Consider the following 18,211-nt stretch of genomic DNA (forward strand, 5'->3'; position numbering starts at 1 on the left):
GTCAGTCGAATAAATAAATTGACTTTTAGTTGATTAGTAAGAAGTCATTAGTCGATTAAATAAATTGACTTTTAGTTGATTAGTAAGAAGTCATTAGTCGATTAAATAAATTGACTTTTAGTTGATTAGTAAGAAGTCATCAGTCGATTAAATAAATTGACTTTTAGTTGATTAGTAAGAAGTCATCAGTCGATTAAATAGGCTATTCCAATTTTCAATGTCGGCTAATTTAGACTTTCGACGAGTCGACTTTTAGTCAATTTAGTCAAAGTTGATAACAACACTACTTAAAATGACATTGGTTACGAATATAAGTATGATTTGCAAACCAAAACACATAGTATACAATATGTTAAGTGTTTTGAATATCGCTAATAAAATAACTACCTATAAGCGATATTTACCAATGTCCATATTTGTTTGTTCTTTTTGCGTTTTGACAACTTTTGGTATTTATTTTATTTAAAAAACCCTCTCACTCCAGTCCAACTGCAGTGGGTCAATTAATGGGGAAAGCTTTTGACGGATTACAAAAAAACTGAAGGTTTATTTGTTATCCGGCAAAACCTGCTTGCAAAAAAAACCCCTTGAACTCATCATGCTCAATTTCTTGTGCATTCACCCACTGGGTATATTCATTATAAAGAAAAATATAATGTGCAGCATGGGTTGGCGTCAATAACTTAGCAATAAATACCATGTGTGTAAATAACTTCAATAACTTAGCAGTAAATACCAAGGATGAAAATACTAGTGCCAAACTTGGACACTTTTTTACCGACAGCAATTGGTATTAGTTTCTGAACTTCTGTTTTGTGTTTATGATCCACTCCCAGTAGTTAATGGGTTGAACACTTTAGAATCCTGCTTTCAATTACTATGAAATGATGAAGCGTTTTTGAGCTGTATGATTCCGTGTTCTTGAAGACAACCAATTATTGAAGAATAAACTTACTTTAGTATTTTTTTACTTTATTAGGGGAGTAATTGCAATTACAATATTTTATATGATAAATTTTTGTTTAAACTTTATTTTGTATACAAACTAAAAAATTAAATTACCTAAATAAACTTAGAATTTATTACTTAAAGTATTCTTAGCGCTGTCGAAATTGAATGCAAAACAGTCGCAATCAAATGCAACAGTGTCAAAATTGAATGTAACATTGTCGAAATGTACGACACGTACAATACAGTACGTACGGTACAATATCGAAATTGAATGATACGTTGTCGAAATGAAGTGGGAAACCCTGCAATAAAATAAACAAATAAAGTTTCTTAATAATTCCCTCACCTTAACTCTAACATGAAAGAAATTTTTCTGTAAAAAATAATACTTTGTATAAAAAAGAAGTTTATGAATACAAAAATTTTTTTTTTTTTTCTTACGCAAATTAAATTTGCGTATTGCAAATGAAATTTACGTATTGCAAATGAAAATTTGCGTATTACAAATGAAAATTTGCCTACTGCAAATGAAAAATATTGAACTTCTTGGATCAAACGGCTTTTTTACAGAATATTATAGACAACTCTAAGATTTGATAAAAAACGATCTAAAAGAAATTTTAAACAACGTGCAGGAAAAAAAAAAACATTTTCATTATTCGTGTATAATAATAAATAATAGCTAAAATAATATTTAAAAACTTTGGCATATATATAAAAATAATAAATAATAAATTATTTTATAATGCATGAATACTGCAATAATGTTACTGAATAAGGATTCTGGGAAAATGACATTATCTCAAAAATAAGTGTTAGTTTCATGTATTTATATTAAAAAAAAAACTAAAAAAAAAAACTAAAAATAAAAAATAATATCAGCAACTGGAAACATTTTTAACAAGTGAAGATTATAAAATTCTTGCAAAAATCTTATCAACAAATTGGACAAGGTTTTGCCACAAATAATAAACAGCAATCAAACCAAACGCTCAATAAAAAACAAAACTATTATGAACAATTTAAGCTACATTAGAGAAGTTACATCAGAGACAATATTAGTATCTCCAACACAGATAAACTAGGTTCGTGTATAGGCGAGAAAGGGTTAGTTAGCAACAGAGGATCAGACGAACTACATTTATCTTCATAGCCTTTTAGCAAAAAGTACTAGAAGTACACGGAAACTTTCTAATTGACCATTTTATCTTTTGTATTGAACTTTTTAATTGGAAGTTTTTTTAATAATGAATGCAACTTGAAAAACCTAATGCATAGCCCAATGAGCAAAAACAGAGGTAACTTGCCCCGATCACCTCTACTTTTCATTGATCAAGTGAAAGCTTTTATAGACAAGATAAAAAAAAAATTAATTTTTGAACATATTGATCTTGGAAAAAATTTTTCATTTCTTTAATCAAAACTATTAAGTTTTGATTTTGAGACTTAAGAAGGCAGGGAAGGTATAACTGGGAGGGGGGGGGGGGGGGGGGGGGAGAAACAAAAATTCAGCAATATGCTGGTGTCACTAACTTTAACGTTTCAGAAGATAAAGCAATAAAAATTTGGACGGCAAATAAAAAACCTAGACGGCTGATGAGAAACCCTGGAAGACCCATGGAAAAATGTAATGTTGTACATAACTAACATAAAAAATCAAATCAAAATATACAAGTATTTCAAGCTATTTACATAAAAAATAAATAACAAAATTTTTTTTTTGGGGGGGGAGGGGGAAGGAGTTTTTTAGCTTTATTGTTTTAAATTTAGCGTTTATCTTTTACCTGCAGACTCCCATATATAAGTGATGCAAACTTAAAATGCAAAACTAGCGGGCAAAATTATCAAGGAAAAATATAAAATCGAGTCCTTCAAGATGTATAAAGCCCCAGATCGCATTGTTAAAAAAAATGGCAAGAAGTTGTGCAGTAAAGATTTTACGAGATCATCTGATCATAATCTGGTATCGTTTTAAAATATTGTTTTACATAAATTTCATCATCCATTATTATACATAGCTCAACAAAATAATTTATGATATCTTTACTGCACAACTTCTTGACACTAAAATTTTAGCATTGCGATCTGGGGCTTTATACATCTTGAAGGACTCAATTTATATTTTTTCTTGATAGATTTGTCCTCTAGTTTTGCATTTTAGTGCCAAATCTTGCCCAGAGATGTTAGGGTCCGCTCAAACATTTGCCAAAACATTCGTCTTCAGTTTATTGTTAATGTTTAAGTTATTGCCGCTTCCTGGCTTTATTCATCGTCTAAAGCGTCAAATACTGATTTAAAGTACTTGTCCCAGTTCTTTTAAATTTCTAGTCCAAGTTCTTTTAAATTTCTAGTCCCAGTTCTTTTAAATTTCTAGTCCTAGTTCTTTTAAATTTCTAGTCTTAGTTCTTTTAAAATTCTAGCCCTAGCTCATTTAACAGTTTTTACAATCAGTTTTAGAGGAAAATAAGGATTTTCGAATCGAGTGTGTAAAACTCAATCAATCAAACATTTGCTGACGTTTTTATTTATTTCTCATTACTTTGTATTTGAACATAAAAATCTTAATATATCAAAATTAAGCATAAGAACGTTGGTTTACTTTAAAATAAAAATAAAATTTTCTTGCATTAATTAAGGAAATTAAAGCAATTTAACGGGTGATGCGGAAGTTATCGGACAAAATAAAAACGTCAATAACTTATTTATAAATAAAAAAACAAACTACTATTATATTTTTTTTAAATAAAGCATTTATCTTTTAATAAAAATATATTAATTTTTATATGAAAAAACAATACCATCTGCAATTGATCTCAATTTCGCTCTGACGTCTTTCATATGCGACTGTAAAAAGTTTAAATTAATTTCTTGTAGTTTTAGTTTAATGCGATCAATCAAAACTTGCTCTGTTGAAGCTTGCCAATCTCCCTCGTAAACCTTCTGTGCCAAATGTCCCCAAAAATTTTTAATTGGTCGTGCTTGAGGCACATTTGGGGGATTGGATTCTTTATCAACGTAATAGACATATTGGTCCATCCAATTTAGAGAATCTTTAGAATAATGAGAACTTGCTAAATCTGGCCAAAATAAATAATTAAAGTCTCTATGATACTTGTGAATAAATGGAAGAAGTCGTTTTTCTAAACATTCATTAATATAGATTGATGAATTGATCGCTACAGCCTTGGAAGTGCGAAATAATGGCTCGGACATACCACGGTCAGATATGGCTATCCACATTAATAATTTTTGTTGACAAGTCTCGTTAATTCGGATTTCTTTTCTCTAGTCCAGGATGTCGGACGACCAGGGTGCTTTCTATCAGAAAACGATTGAACAGTTTCAAGTCTTTTTAGGTTATCATATATTGTACTTCGAGCAAATTCTTCCTTTTCAAAATGATTTACGATTTTTTTTTTTATATTAGGTTTATTTACAAAAAACATTTTTAGTCGCTTTCGAAAAGATTCTCGTTCAGCTGCATTTAACTTCATTTTAAATAATGGTGTTTCAAATAATAAAGTTTATATCTTATAGAACGTTTATGCCTACGCATAAAACCACAAAAACTAATTATTATGCACAAATAATGAAATTAGGATTTGTCCGATAACTTCTGCATCACCCGTTACTTATGTCACTTTATTTTGTCCATATGTTACTTTATTTTGTTATTATTATTTATTTGTATTACGTTATTATTATTTATTTAACTAATTGTTTATTTAATGTTATTTGTGTATGAAATATAAAAAATAATATTTATTTTCTAAAAAATATGTTTTTTATTTTATATAAAAAACAAATAATTTACAATTTAGGACATGTTTGGATAACTTTGTGGACGCTCAGTAGGTAATATAAAGATGGAAATTTTATGTTTTCACTTGATTCGTTTGATTCAACCATAAATGTTCTTTTTGCAATTTCATTGCGCAGCTTTTATTTTCACATCTTTATCCCGTTTTTATTCCAATTTGACTTTATCAAATTTTCAGTTTCTTATTATTGCAGACTTTTTTGGAATTTGCAACATAGCTTTAGTCAATTTTTGTTTTGAAATTGATGCATCAACTGGAGAATATCCTTGATTTTTTTTAAATTTAGATTTCAAATGGGCAATTAAAAACAGCCTTAAAAATTTTAAATTCCAGCAAATTAATTTTCAAAGTTATCCTTGATCTATGCAGATCAGAATGAATGGCTTATTAATTTCATTAATAAGCCATTCATTCTGATCTGCATAGATCAAGGATTGTAACATTCTTAAAGAGGAAATTTTCTGGTTCATCTAAAACCGTTTTTAATCACTTCTTCAGTGAAAATATTGTTTTCAACAACTTTGAACAGTTTGTTTGGAAATGTTGCGTAACCAAGTGTCTCATTTGTTAATTCTTTCCATTAGTGAATTTCTTTTGTACGTGCTTGATTGGCAGGTCCATAGAGTGCTACGTCACAAACTTGCAAAATCTCATATGTATAAAGCTCTTGTTGTCCCAACTTATTACCACTAAATGCATGTTGTCCATTGTGATGACGATAAGCCCTTGGGCATATTTGAGTTCTTTGTGTAGCATTTGGATGTAATCAAAAAAAGCTTCTTTTGTCTGCCATTCATCTTCCGTGTGTGAGAAATAAAATTTTGCTTTTGCATCTAAAAATTATTTGTTATAAAAAAAATAAATTACCAAAATATAAAAACTAAATAAATTTAAACTTACCAACAAAAACATTAGCAAAACCATACAAATTACAATAAGATAATTTTAAAATGATATTTGATGTCAATTTTTGGCCGTTTACATCAAAAGCATAAGTCACAGTTAGCGAACCCTTTAATTTAGAATTTTCTATCTGGGGTCAATGCTAGAAAACTTTTTACCATGCTACCGGTGTAATATGAGATTTTTACTCCCGCGTTTTTTTACTTCCCAGTAAAAATCTCATATTAAATTTTTACTCTCTAATATATATATAAATTATGTTAATGTATTTTACAAATAGAGTGCTTAATGTTCTTAAAGAACAGAGCAATAATAAATTAGTAAAAAACACTTATCTAACTTTTATCTTCTACTTTAAGTTTCACCATTGCTGAATCATCAGGAAGGAATTACTCTCTCAAAAATATCCCGATCCATGACAAAAAAAAGTTATACTATTTCATTAATAGACAAAGTAGAACACTTTATTAAAAGAATTCGTTGGAAAGCCCATTTTTTCTTAGAATCTGAAAAAAATAAAAACCCTTTAATTGAAAAAAAAACAACATGAAAATATTGGATTCAAAACAAAAAACGCCCCACCATTTATTTCTGTCCTGGAAAATTTTGAAAATGATTTATTACACTTAATTATAACTATAAAATTTCAAAACATAAATAATAAATTTCAAAAACAATTAAAACTAGATTTTGATAATATAAAATTGAACCCTAATATATTAGTTTTTGCTGACAAATCAAGCAACATTTACTAAATTACCCCAGAAACTCATCAAAAAATACTGCGCGATAATATTTCTAACAATTATACAAAAGCACCAAAAAACTTGGAAAACGCCATTAAGGTGGCTCACATAGAAAAAATTTTTTTTTGAATAAAAGCAATTCCAGCGGTTCATATATATTTTAGTTTCCTTTTGATAATATAGAAAACTAAAAATTTGATAAAAAAACTTTAAGTAAATTATATTTAAGACAAATTTTATCAAAATCAGTGTTAAAAGGGGGAAAATCTGAAAAAATTCAAAACACTGTTTCTTGATCAATTTTATTCAAAATTCAATAATTTTTTGTTTATAGCTTCTTTATATTATTATCATTCATTTCTACTAAAACAAAAGAAAAATATTTAGAAAATCTCAAATTGGACACAATATAAAAAAAAACAACCAAATTATACATTAAAAAAACAGCTGTTCGGGGTTTTAAATGTTATAAAATTATTCTTAGTTAATTATTTTAGTACATCTGAAATCTTAATGATCAAGGAACATGTACTGAAAATTTCAGCCAAAAAGCTTTTCTTAATCACGAGATATCCGGTTTTAAAGTTGCAAAAAAATGGAAAAACGAAAAGCTTGGAAAAACGAAAAACAAAAACAGAAACAAAAAAAAAATATTTTAAACAATTACATCAACTTAAAAACCACCAGAAACATAGACTTCAGCAACATCTTTGTTGTTTGCATTATATGAAAGACCTTTTTTCTTGGTTCTTAATTGTTTACGTCTTTTTTTAGTCTTCTCATTACACTTATTTACAGACCATCAAATACTTAACTTATTAAGTAATATATTAGCTTTTTGCATAAATCTGCATCCATTAATTGCAAACTCTGCCATTACATTGTTTACACCATTTGCTCCATCATTAAAATAAACTATGGCAGAATTAATACCAATCTCTAATACATCTTTTGTTACAAAAGTGTTTTTCGGACAACGTGACCATACAATATTGTTGAAACCTTCGTTGGCATTTTGGGTTTGTCCATGAAGACATTTTGATAACAACTCGTCACTTCTGAGTTCTAAAAATGTTGGCAACAAAATTTGAAAACTCCATGATGGTAAATTTATATTCTTTTTATAATTGCTGGTGCCATTAATTAAATCTTTTTTATATTTGCACCAACTGGCCGATCCAGGTGGACAAAACTGATGTCGAACTTTGTCCCCTTTATCTGTTTCACAGCAATGCCAAACAATTGCTAAGACAGCTTTTTTCATAGCGTATAAATTATTTAAATTCTGTCGGATGGCAAGTCCATAAAAGTTTTGCATTGAGTTAATTGTTTTATCTGTTAGCTTACCGCGACCAGACAAAGAATTTTTTGTTCCTTTGAACTTTTTACGAAGATTTCGAAGTCTGTTTCCACATTTCTTTTGCACATGTCCGACACATTCTAATTTAATTGGATTAATACCATAATCTTTATAAACATTACAAGCAAATACTTCTTTGTATGAAGATGTATCTCCATCACCAAGGTACTCATTGTAAATAAGGTTGTTTTTCAAAACTGACCGCTGAAAAATCTCCACTGCACCAGTTGACTCCATTGCACCCGATGAACTTTGATGGTTAATTGAACATTTATGCTTGGAAAGCCAGTTTTGGTGTTCTTCAGAGCCTTTTTTTCTACTCCAAATTTGAGACTGCCTGCAATACTTTGTCATTACATAAATATCAATACACTTGCCATGGTTTATAGCTGCAACATAACCATTAAGGGATGAAAATCCCCTCTTCTGCCAAGAACCATCTACTGAAACACGACATGTTATGATGCCTAAATGAGCTTTATTTTCAGGGTTTAACTTAATCTCGCCAACTGCTTTTACTATGCTATTACTTGCTACATTATTGTAAGCTTTATACAAATGACTGATTATGTTTCGATAACTGGGTTCAGATAATGACTCCATATTGAGGCATCTAGCAAAACTTTTTATTGCTGCAAGACCTTTCCCATTTTCTCGAAAAGCAATTACATTTCGAACATTAATTTCAAATAGATTGCGTCCCTGTGTGGAAATGTTGTTTTCATTATAGACATCAACAGTTATTAATGCATCTTGAGGACAGGAACAAGTTGGAGATGTATAAAATTCATTGCTCCAATTACAAAAAAAGCATTTTATTAAAAGTTTGTTTGCAAAACCCATTCTTAGATCAAATTTATTGGATAAACTCAGCTTTTGTGCATTACACACAGTGCATGTTAAACTACTTATAAGATCTTTAAGAATTTTAAAATTTACGAACAAAAAATAATTATCATCATCTTCTTTAGAAGTCTCATTCGAAGTTTTTGATAATTTTTGATAACGAAGTGAAGAAGATTTTAAAGTTTCTGTCACCTTGCTTGACTTGATAAACCGATTTCCTTTAAACTTACATTTTTTCTTTCTTCTTAAATTCTGTTTACTGGACATTATCAATAATCTGATAAAAAATACAAGTTAAATGCTTTGACATATCAATAGCTACCAAAACTTGAATCAAGCTGTGCAACTCTACAATAAATGACAACTCACTATAATACATGACAAATTAAAAGCCGCATTATTTAGTTGCATATATTGTACAATATACAGACTTTATTTAGATATTAATTTTATATTTTAAAATAAAAATACATAATTTTTTAACAAAAATATTCTTGAATATTATTTAAAAATTTTCCGCTAAAAAGAAATTTTAATCTTAAAAAATTAAACCTACCTATGAAAAATGTTAAATTAAACTAATAGTAGTAAGTATTTTATGCAAAATGTATATATTTTCTAGAAGAATGATAAATTTTGCATTGAATGATATATTAAAAAAAAAAATCAAATTTTTTTAAAAAAATGAGTTTTTTTTCTATATGAGCCACCTTAATTTAGAAGCTCAAAACATCGCCAAAAATATTAATTTAGATGCGAGAATTGAATCAGTTGCACCAGCGCAAGCGTTTGTTTCACTAAAAGATCACAAACCAAATTTTCAAAATAAACTCCCTTGTAGGCTACTAGTACCCTCAGAAAGTGAACTAGGGCACGTTAGTAAAATAAAACTAGACAAAATTAATAACTCTATTCGGAAAAAATTAGGTTTACATCAGTGGAAAAATACCACTGATGTTATAGATTGGTTTTCTAAAATTAACAATAAAAACGAATGCACATTTATAAAATTTGATATTATTGATTTTTACCCCTCAATTATAGCAGAAATTTTAGATAAAACAATAGAATTTGGAAAATCCCATTTAGAAATTACTGAGGACACTATCCGTATAATTAAGCGCTGCAGAAAAAATTTACTCTATTTTGATAAGGAAACGTGGAAGAAAAAAACCACGCACGAATGCTTTGATGTAACAATGGGAAGTTACGACGGAGCAGAAATTTGCGAATTTGTAGGTTTATATATTTTAAATACCCTTGCTAAAATAATCCAAATTAATCAATTAGGTCTTTATCGCGACGACGGTTTAATAATAATGCATAAAAAATCAGGGCCACAACTTGATAAAGTTAGAAAAGATATTATTAAAGTTTTTAAAAATATTGGCTTCCAAATTGAAATAAATATAAATTTAAAAATAGTGAACTTTCTTGATGTCACATTTAACCTCTCAGAAAGTTCCTATAAGCCCTACAAAAAACCTAATGACGAATTATTGTATATTAATGTGAATTCGAACCATCCCCCTCAAATTCTAAAACAAATTCAAATTTCAAATAACATTAGGCTAAACCAAAACTCTTCTAATGAAAATATTTTTAACTCCTCTAAACGCTTTTATGAAGATGCCCTTAAAAAAAGTGGCTTTCAAAATATCGAGCTAAAATTTGAAAAGAAAATTGCAAAAAAGCGTAATAGAAATAGAAACATAATTTGGTTCAACAAAAATTGGTACAGCAAAAATGTTTCAACAAATATAGGTAAAATTTTTCTAAAATTAGTAGACAAACATTTTCCTCCCTCTAATAAATTACATAAGATTTTTAACAGAAATACCATTAAAGTAAGTTATGGTTGTACAAAAAATTTAGAAAGAATTATAAAAGGCCACAACTACGCGTTAATTAATAAAAATGAACATATAAAAGAAAAAACACTGATTATTGTAATTGTAAACAAAAGATAGATTGCCCTCTAAATGGAAAATGCCTTTCGAAAAATATAATTTACAAGTGCATTGTTTCCTCACAAAACAACCCTGATAAACAATATATTGGCTTAACCGAGGGGAATGGAAAAAACGTTATGCCAACCACAAACAATCGTTTAAACACAAAAAATATTCAAAAGAGACTATGCTGTCAAAATATATTTGGGATTTAAAAGAAAAAAAGAAAAATTTTAATTTACAATGGTCTATTCTAAAATCTGCCCCTGCCTATAATAACATTATGCTATGTTTGTAAGAAAAATTTGAAATAATTACTCATTTAAATCAAGAAAATTTATTAAATAAAAAATCTAAATTAATTTCTAAATGTAGGCACGAAAATAAATACCTCTTAAAAAATTATAAAAACAAATGACCAAATTAAACTATCCCCATTCCAAAGAAAATTATTTAATAATTACTTTCTGCAACTTCCCGTTAACAAAACAATATAGTAACTAAAAAATTTTTTGTAATAATTTATAACTTCCTGTAAAATTTTTTCTATAAATTGAATTTTTTTTGAGATTTAGTAACTCTTCCTGATGATCCTGCAATGGTGAAACTTAAAGTATAAGATAAAAAGTAGATAAGTGTTTTTTCCTAATTTATATATATATATATATATATATATATATATATATATATATATATATATATATATATATATATATATATATATATATACATATATATATATATATATATATATATATATATATATATATATATATATATATATATATATATATATATATATATATATATATATATATATATATATATATATATATATATATATATATATATATATATATATATATATATATATATAGTAAATATCGAGCGAAAAAAAAAATGCAACATTTCCCGCCTTAAAATGATTTAAGGGACCCTTAAGGGTCCCTTAAAGGTTAAGGGTATCTTAAGGGCTAATTTTAAAATTCGGAAAAAATAATATTTTACGGAATAATTCTGTAAAATTGCTATTGTAAAAGCATGGTTTTCCAAAACTTCTTCGGTAATGAATCCGCTTATAAGTGATCAAAATCAAGTCAAATATTTGTAGCTATAATATGATTACAGTTTCATTATATCTATTAACGAGTTTAAATAATCCTAATAATTTTTCATATATTATGATAACAATAACAATTTTTTCAGTTTTTAAATTATTTGCTTTATTATGGCTTCACGAAATGAAAGAAGAAAACGTGAAAATGAAATGGATACTTTTATATCGAGATTGAAAGGTAATACAATCCAAATATGCAGAATATTGTTAATCTTGATAATCATATAAAGGAAATCTTTTCAGTTGTGATCTATATTAAAAGACTATATATATATATATATATTTATTTTTATTTATTTATTTATGCTCCTTGAGATTCAACGCCATGTTGAATCTATTATGAGCACATGCTAATTACAGTTTCATAATAATCATAGAGATCAGAGTTTCATAATATCCATATGTTTATCAAGCTTGTTTTTGAAGATTTCCATACTTTTAACGGAAAAATCTAATTCTATTTTAAATGAACAAGTTTGAATTATTTTATTTTTTTACATATTTGCAATAATTTAACACAGTTTGAAACTTCAGCAGATAAAGAAAATGTTGCAATTGGCGAAGATTACTTTTATGAAAATGTATCTTCTATTTTTGATGAGGTGACTGGAATATGTGATTCAACTGATGAGGAAAACAATAAAAGTAATTTTTAATTTTTTTATTTTTAATAAATGAAGTTTGTTTTAATTTTAAACAAAGTTGCATAGTTTTTGACAATACTACTCAGTAAATATAACACGTAGTATTGATTTTTGTAAGTAATTTTATCAAGTGCTGGTAGTTGATTAGATGTTGACTGTTAAACTGACCATTATAAACTAATGTCTATTATAAATTGCTATAGCAATTTATAATAGACATTAGTTTTTAACATATAAATTGTTATAGCAATTTATATGTTTTTAAATTGTGAAAATGATTAAAAAGTTATCTTTTTTTTCTTCAGGTGAAGTTCCATCGGAAGAGAATCAGGAAAGTAACAAAGATTACAAGAGTAATTTCTCATCCCTGCATACAAAATTATTATACTTCTGCTTACTTTATAAACTCAGCAATAGTGCAATACTCTGTTTACTTACTATTTTAAACGAGGAAGGAGTTGATGTTCCTGGTTCAGTTTATCTTTTTAAAAAACCTCAAGTTGCAAAGAAGGTTCAGGTGTTAAAGAATACTTTAAACTGCGGTGGAAATTTTGGTTACTTATCGATTTTTGAAAATTTATTTTACTGTATTCAAAATAGTCTAGTGGTATTCAAAACGCAATATGTAGATCTTAAAATCAAAATTGGAATTGATGGTATTCCAATATTCAAAAGCTCACCTGTGTGTATCTGGCCAATTTTATTCATTATGAGAAATGTTGGTTTTAATAAACCTCTTCCTATTGCTGTTTATTCTGGTTTATGCAAGCCAAATTTTTCTGGTTTTATTGAACAATTGCACAAAGAGCTAGTTTTGTTTAAATCCTATGTTAATGTATCTGGATTTTTTATTAAAATAACCAATGTTTTATTTATATGTGATGCTCCAGCAAGATCATTCTGTCAATGTGTGAAAGGTCACTCAGGATATAATGCATGCCCATACTGCAGGATTTTAGGTGTGTATGCTTCAAATAAATTAATATTTCCATTTGGTGTTACATATCCTTCTCGTACTGACTGTAACTATAAATCACTATCTGAATCGAACCAACTACTTTTATCTCCACTAGCTGAAGTTGCAAATTTAAGTTATGATTTTTCACCTGAATATATGCACACTGTTTGTCTAGGTGTAATGAGAAGACTTGTTATATCATATTTTTCAAACAAATATGGCCGGTTTAACTGTCGGGTCAGTGAGAATCTGAAAGAACTGTTAGAACAAAGAGTTAAATTGTGGCATGGAGCTTTGCCATCTGAATTTCACAGGAAAATAAGATCTTTCCGTAATATTAATTATTTTAAAGCCACAGAGTTTCGAACTATTTTACTGTATACAGGCCCTCTTCTTTTTAAAGGTATCATTCCGTTAAACTACTATAATCATTTTTTGTATTTACATTTTGCTATGTATGTGTTTATTGGGACAACACACAAACACTATTATGACAATGCTACTTCTTGTATACAGCATTTTCTAAATGATTTAAAGGAACTTTTTACTGAAAGTGCTTATACCTTCAATGCACATATGCTATCGCATTTACCAGAATTCGTTCAGCGACTAGGACCATTAGATAAGTTTTCTGCTTTTCCTTTTGAAAATTATTTGTATTTAATAAAACAGCGTGTAAAAACTGGAACTTATGTATTTGAACAGTCCATTAACTCTGTTTTAACTATTAGAAGTTTATATTCCAATCCACCGAAAAAAAGTTTTGTTTTTTCCAATAAATATCCCAATATTACTGCTCTTATTGTTTATCAATCGAACTTTGTTCCACTTATTATAACTTCAATTAGTGACAACCATATTGCTTCTGGATCCTTATTATTATTTAAATCAGATTTATATGTTCATCCTTATCCTTCCAGTTCAATTGGTATAGGCAGGTACATTCTTTCTAATATCAATGTAACTGATGTTAAGATTGTTAATAAATGTATTTCTTTTATTGATGGCAATGAATACATTATTATACCATTTGCAAATAATGTTTTTAAAGGTTGACAATCAATGACTGTGTTATGATGTAATAATTATTTTGTTTTTATGTCATAAAAAATGTTATGATATATTATAATATATTTTATACATTATATACATTATACATTATAAATAGAGTTTATTTACAATATTGTGAAAAGAGTTTGAGTCTATACTAATTTAATTCACATATATGTATATTTATGTACATGTGTATATAATATATATATATATATATATATATATATATATATATATATATATATATATATATATATATATATATATATATATATATACAATTTAAATACAATTTTTAAATATTTAGAATAGTTATTTAAATGTCATCTACATTAGACTATGTGTGTCAAAAATATGTTTTAACTTATGGTTTACATGACAAATCAATTTCAATTGTTCATGTCGATGATGTCATTGGCTGGACTCAAGAGGAGTTTGAGAAACTCAAAATTTGTAAAAGAGTAGAGTTAATGGTGAACAATGATGAAAGTCTGAATAAGGTAAAATTATCATTTTTTGTTTAATTGATTAATTACAATTCATAGCTTTTTTATGTAAATCTATTGTATTATTAGGTTTTAGTTCTGCAATGTGCATCAAGTTATGAGGGGCTCAAAGAAACTTTAAAGTTTGTTTTTGAAATGAAAAGAAAAAAGCAAACAATAAGTTTTATACAAACTCATTTCAATCCGGTCCGTGGCCTAAACAGACAAAGACTGCCTCCAGTTTATGTAAGTATTAAATATAAAAATTTAAATAGGTTAATATATGTTTTATTATATTTTTTGATTTTATACTTAAGCCATCTACCTTTTGAAAGAGTTTATTATTTAAATTTTTTTTATTTAGCCTCTTCACACAGCTTCTGAAGGCTCCAATTTTGATACTGATCATTCAGATTCCATCGTAATATTTTATTTAATGTAGATTTTTATACAGAACATTTATTTAATACTCTTTTATCTATAGAAATATTTTGATATTTTAGGCACCATATAGTCAGAATACTGCTGCTGAAGCAGTTGTTTTAATGCCTCTGCCACCACTTAAAATTAAAAAATTTCTAGGTGCACACAAGGTAATTTTATATAGCTTCTTCACGTAGCTTCTGTAAATAAAAAACTATTGGATACAGACTCTTCTGAGTCAATCAAAATATTTTAAATTACAGATTTGACAATTTGTTTAATACCCTTTTATCTATAGAAATATATTAATTTTTTAGGCACCACATAATCAAGATACTGCTGCTGAAGCAGTTGTTTTAAAGCCTCTGCCACCTCTTAAATCTCAAAAATTTCCTGCTACACACAAGGTAATTTTTGTTCGTATTTAGCTTTTTCACGCAGCTGAATCAAATTTTTAGAGATTCTTCATAGCCAATCAGAATATTTTGTATATTAGACAATTTATTTAATACTCTTTTATCTATATTTTTTTATTTTATTTTGGTTGCTATAACATATTTGGCTGCTTTTAAACTTTATAGCCACTACTAAAAACTCAAAATCCTGTTTCAAAAAAGATAGTTTTTAATTTTGCAAATTACATGTGTTATTCTACATATAAGATTTCTTTTTGAACACTTACAACAAGTTTCTACATTTTTAGAGTTAAAATGAAAATAATTTTCAAACATCATTAAATCTATATAAAGTAATTTATTATCATAAAGTACTTCTATAATTGATTGATTTTTAAAAGCATGCTTCATGTATTTTGAAGTTTTTAATTATTTACTTTATTGTTTTTGTCTTGATAAATTCATTTTATGAATTTAATTGAATTTATCAAGCACTTCTTATTTAATATGATGTATAAAAAAATTTCTAATTTTATTTATATCATAATTTATGATTTATTTGTATTGATATTTTATTTATGGAAGGTTCCAAGCGTACAACTACATTTATCTACCCAACCAATTGTAAGTTTTTAAAATTTTGGATCTAGTTGTATTTAGATAAAAAAAAATTAATTATGTAAATTTCTTGTAATTTCTTATAGGTTTCAAATGTTTCACAAACAGATATTCAGTCAATTGTATGCAGTTAACTATTTATTTTTCATATATAAGGATTATTTTGATATATATATATATATATATATATATATATATATATATATATATATATATATTTATATATATATTTATATATATATGTATGTATGTATGTATGTATGTATGTATAAATATTAACTTTAGTCAAGTCCTCATGATTTCTCTGATACAAGTTTATTGCGGATGAACGATAGTATGCTAGGTGTTTGTAGCCGTCTTAACATTGAACCATTTAGTGCACAAGGTTTAATATTTGTAATTTTTAATTTTTTAAATATATGGCAGAAATATTATGTATTTTTATTGTGGTTGTCTTAACAGGACAGTTTCTTATGAATGCGTACATTTTACGTGAATTAACATCAATTCAGTCTAAATTAAATCATTTGGAACAGCGGCAGGGAAGATTGGAGGCACGTGTTTGCAGTGTTTCTATTGACCAGAATTCCTCAAATACCCAATTTCCTGTTTTTACATCTCTGCTGCAATATTCTGAAGTTGCTAAGCACCCCAAGGATATGGTAAATTTTTTTAATTCATTTATCATTATGCCAGTATATCTATGTTGTGTTTGATTGCCAAGAAGAATATCTCTTATGAAAGATTTTAATATTAATGAGATTATTAATTTATGTTGTTACCTGATCATTTTTAGTTGTCATGGATGAAGCTTGAAGGAGGATTGACAGCCAATGAGCATATTTCTCGTGTCTTGAATAAGTTGCTGGCACTTGAACTGCAGCAAAATATTAACAGGACTGGGAGTAATGGCAAGCATAAGTTTTTAGATAACCTGGAAAATCTGGTCAAAAGTGAGTTTAATTCAGATCTACTGTTAACATTTTTGTATAAATAGGAGTTTGTCTGTGAGTCAACATTTTTGACTCATAGTGTTTCATTTAAAATCAATAACAAAAAGTTTGATTTAAAGAGTCTAGATTTTAAAATTCTTAAAATACTTCTATAGATGTTAAAAATTGATTAATTATTGTGATAATAAGATTTACTTATTATAACAATTAATTTACTTGTATATTAATTTATATAATAACTATTTATATAATAAGAACAGTTATATTATATTTATAATAAATTATATGGAATCATGGAGAATCTTATTTGATTCATGCATATCGAATCATGGAGAATCTTATATGATTCTATAAAACGTTCTGTTATACGTGTGAATCCATATTACCTATATTGTTTGAACATTTATTATTGTATTATTTAAATTAAATCATATTAAGTGATTGTTTTGTTATATTTTTAGCGTCAACTATTCACTTTTTTCCCGGTACAACAACAAAAGAAATTGAATTAAAAGTGGCTAGATTTTTTAATAACGCCAGAGATCGCTGTGGTGGTCGACTACAGAGAGGTCTGAAAAAGACAGACGTTGTAATCGAGCAAGACATAGATTGCGCTAGTAACGAGGGTAGTGAGGTGGACAGTTACAACGATCCTCAACCAAAAAAACGGAAGACTTTTTTAAATAAATATTAGTATTGTGTTTTTAATAAATCTTTGTATGGATACTTTTATTATAAGTTGTAATGCTTTAAATAAATAATAATAATAAAACTATCAAAATCCATAAAAAGAAGAATCGCTTATAAAAAAAATCTTTTGAAGATTTATAATAATTTAACTATATAAATTATGTTAGTGTTTTTAATAATTTATTTAAAAAATAATAATTTAAAAAACAACCACGTTTCACTACTCACATTTGAGTAGTGAACCGTGGTTTTTTTTTTGGTCGCTTAAGGGCTAGCCCTTAAGGGACCCTTAAATT

General features: G+C 27.2%; 2 protein-coding genes across 3 annotated transcripts; one reads left to right on the forward strand and one right to left on the reverse strand.

The window, feature by feature from the left end:
- Positions 1–3,723: 3,723 nt before the first annotated feature.
- LOC136074362 (uncharacterized) lies at positions 3,724–4,191 on the reverse strand. Its single transcript, XM_065786668.1, has one exon. It carries the CDS (start codon positions 4,189–4,191, stop codon positions 3,724–3,726), a length of 468 nt encoding a protein of 155 aa, XP_065642740.1.
- Positions 4,192–13,434: 9,243 nt separating this feature from the next.
- On the forward strand, positions 13,435–17,997 carry LOC136075302 (uncharacterized). Of its 2 annotated transcripts, XM_065787978.1 has the most exons (12): positions 13,435–14,236; positions 14,659–14,851; positions 14,927–15,082; positions 15,201–15,257; positions 15,340–15,429; positions 15,577–15,666; positions 16,240–16,278; positions 16,359–16,394; positions 16,558–16,657; positions 16,735–16,934; positions 17,069–17,225; positions 17,687–17,997. In XM_065787978.1, exons 2-12 carry the CDS (start codon positions 14,672–14,674, stop codon positions 17,917–17,919), a joined length of 1,338 nt encoding a protein of 445 aa, XP_065644050.1. In that variant the 5' UTR covers positions 13,435–14,236; positions 14,659–14,671; the 3' UTR covers positions 17,920–17,997. The 2 variants fall into 2 exon arrangements, with proteins under 2 accessions (XP_065644050.1, XP_065644049.1); XM_065787977.1 differs by lacking the exon at positions 13,435–14,236 and having other exon boundaries at positions 14,651–14,851.
- The last annotated feature ends 214 nt before the right edge of the window (positions 17,998–18,211 follow it).

The sequence above is a fragment of the Hydra vulgaris genome, chromosome 01 (assembly GCF_038396675.1).
Source record: "Hydra vulgaris chromosome 01, alternate assembly HydraT2T_AEP".
Classification (NCBI taxonomy): Eukaryota; Metazoa; Cnidaria; class Hydrozoa; order Anthoathecata; family Hydridae; genus Hydra; species Hydra vulgaris.

What these genes read in the sequence shown, in the direction of transcription:
- LOC136075302 (XM_065787978.1), top strand. Translation starts at nt 14,672, where the DNA reads ATGTCATCTACATTAGACTATGTGTGTCAAAAATATGTTTTAACTTAT. An exon ending in CTGATCATTCAGATTCCATC is followed by an intron (nt 15,258 to 15,339) that starts GTAATATTTTAT and finishes TTGATATTTTAG; the next exon opens with GCACCATATAGTCAGAATAC. An exon ending in AATTTCTAGGTGCACACAAG is followed by an intron (nt 15,430 to 15,576) that starts GTAATTTTATAT and finishes TTAATTTTTTAG; the next exon opens with GCACCACATAATCAAGATAC.
- LOC136074362 (XM_065786668.1), bottom strand. Translation starts at nt 4,191, where the DNA reads ATGTGGATAGCCATATCTGACCGTGGTATGTCCGAGCCATTATTTCGC.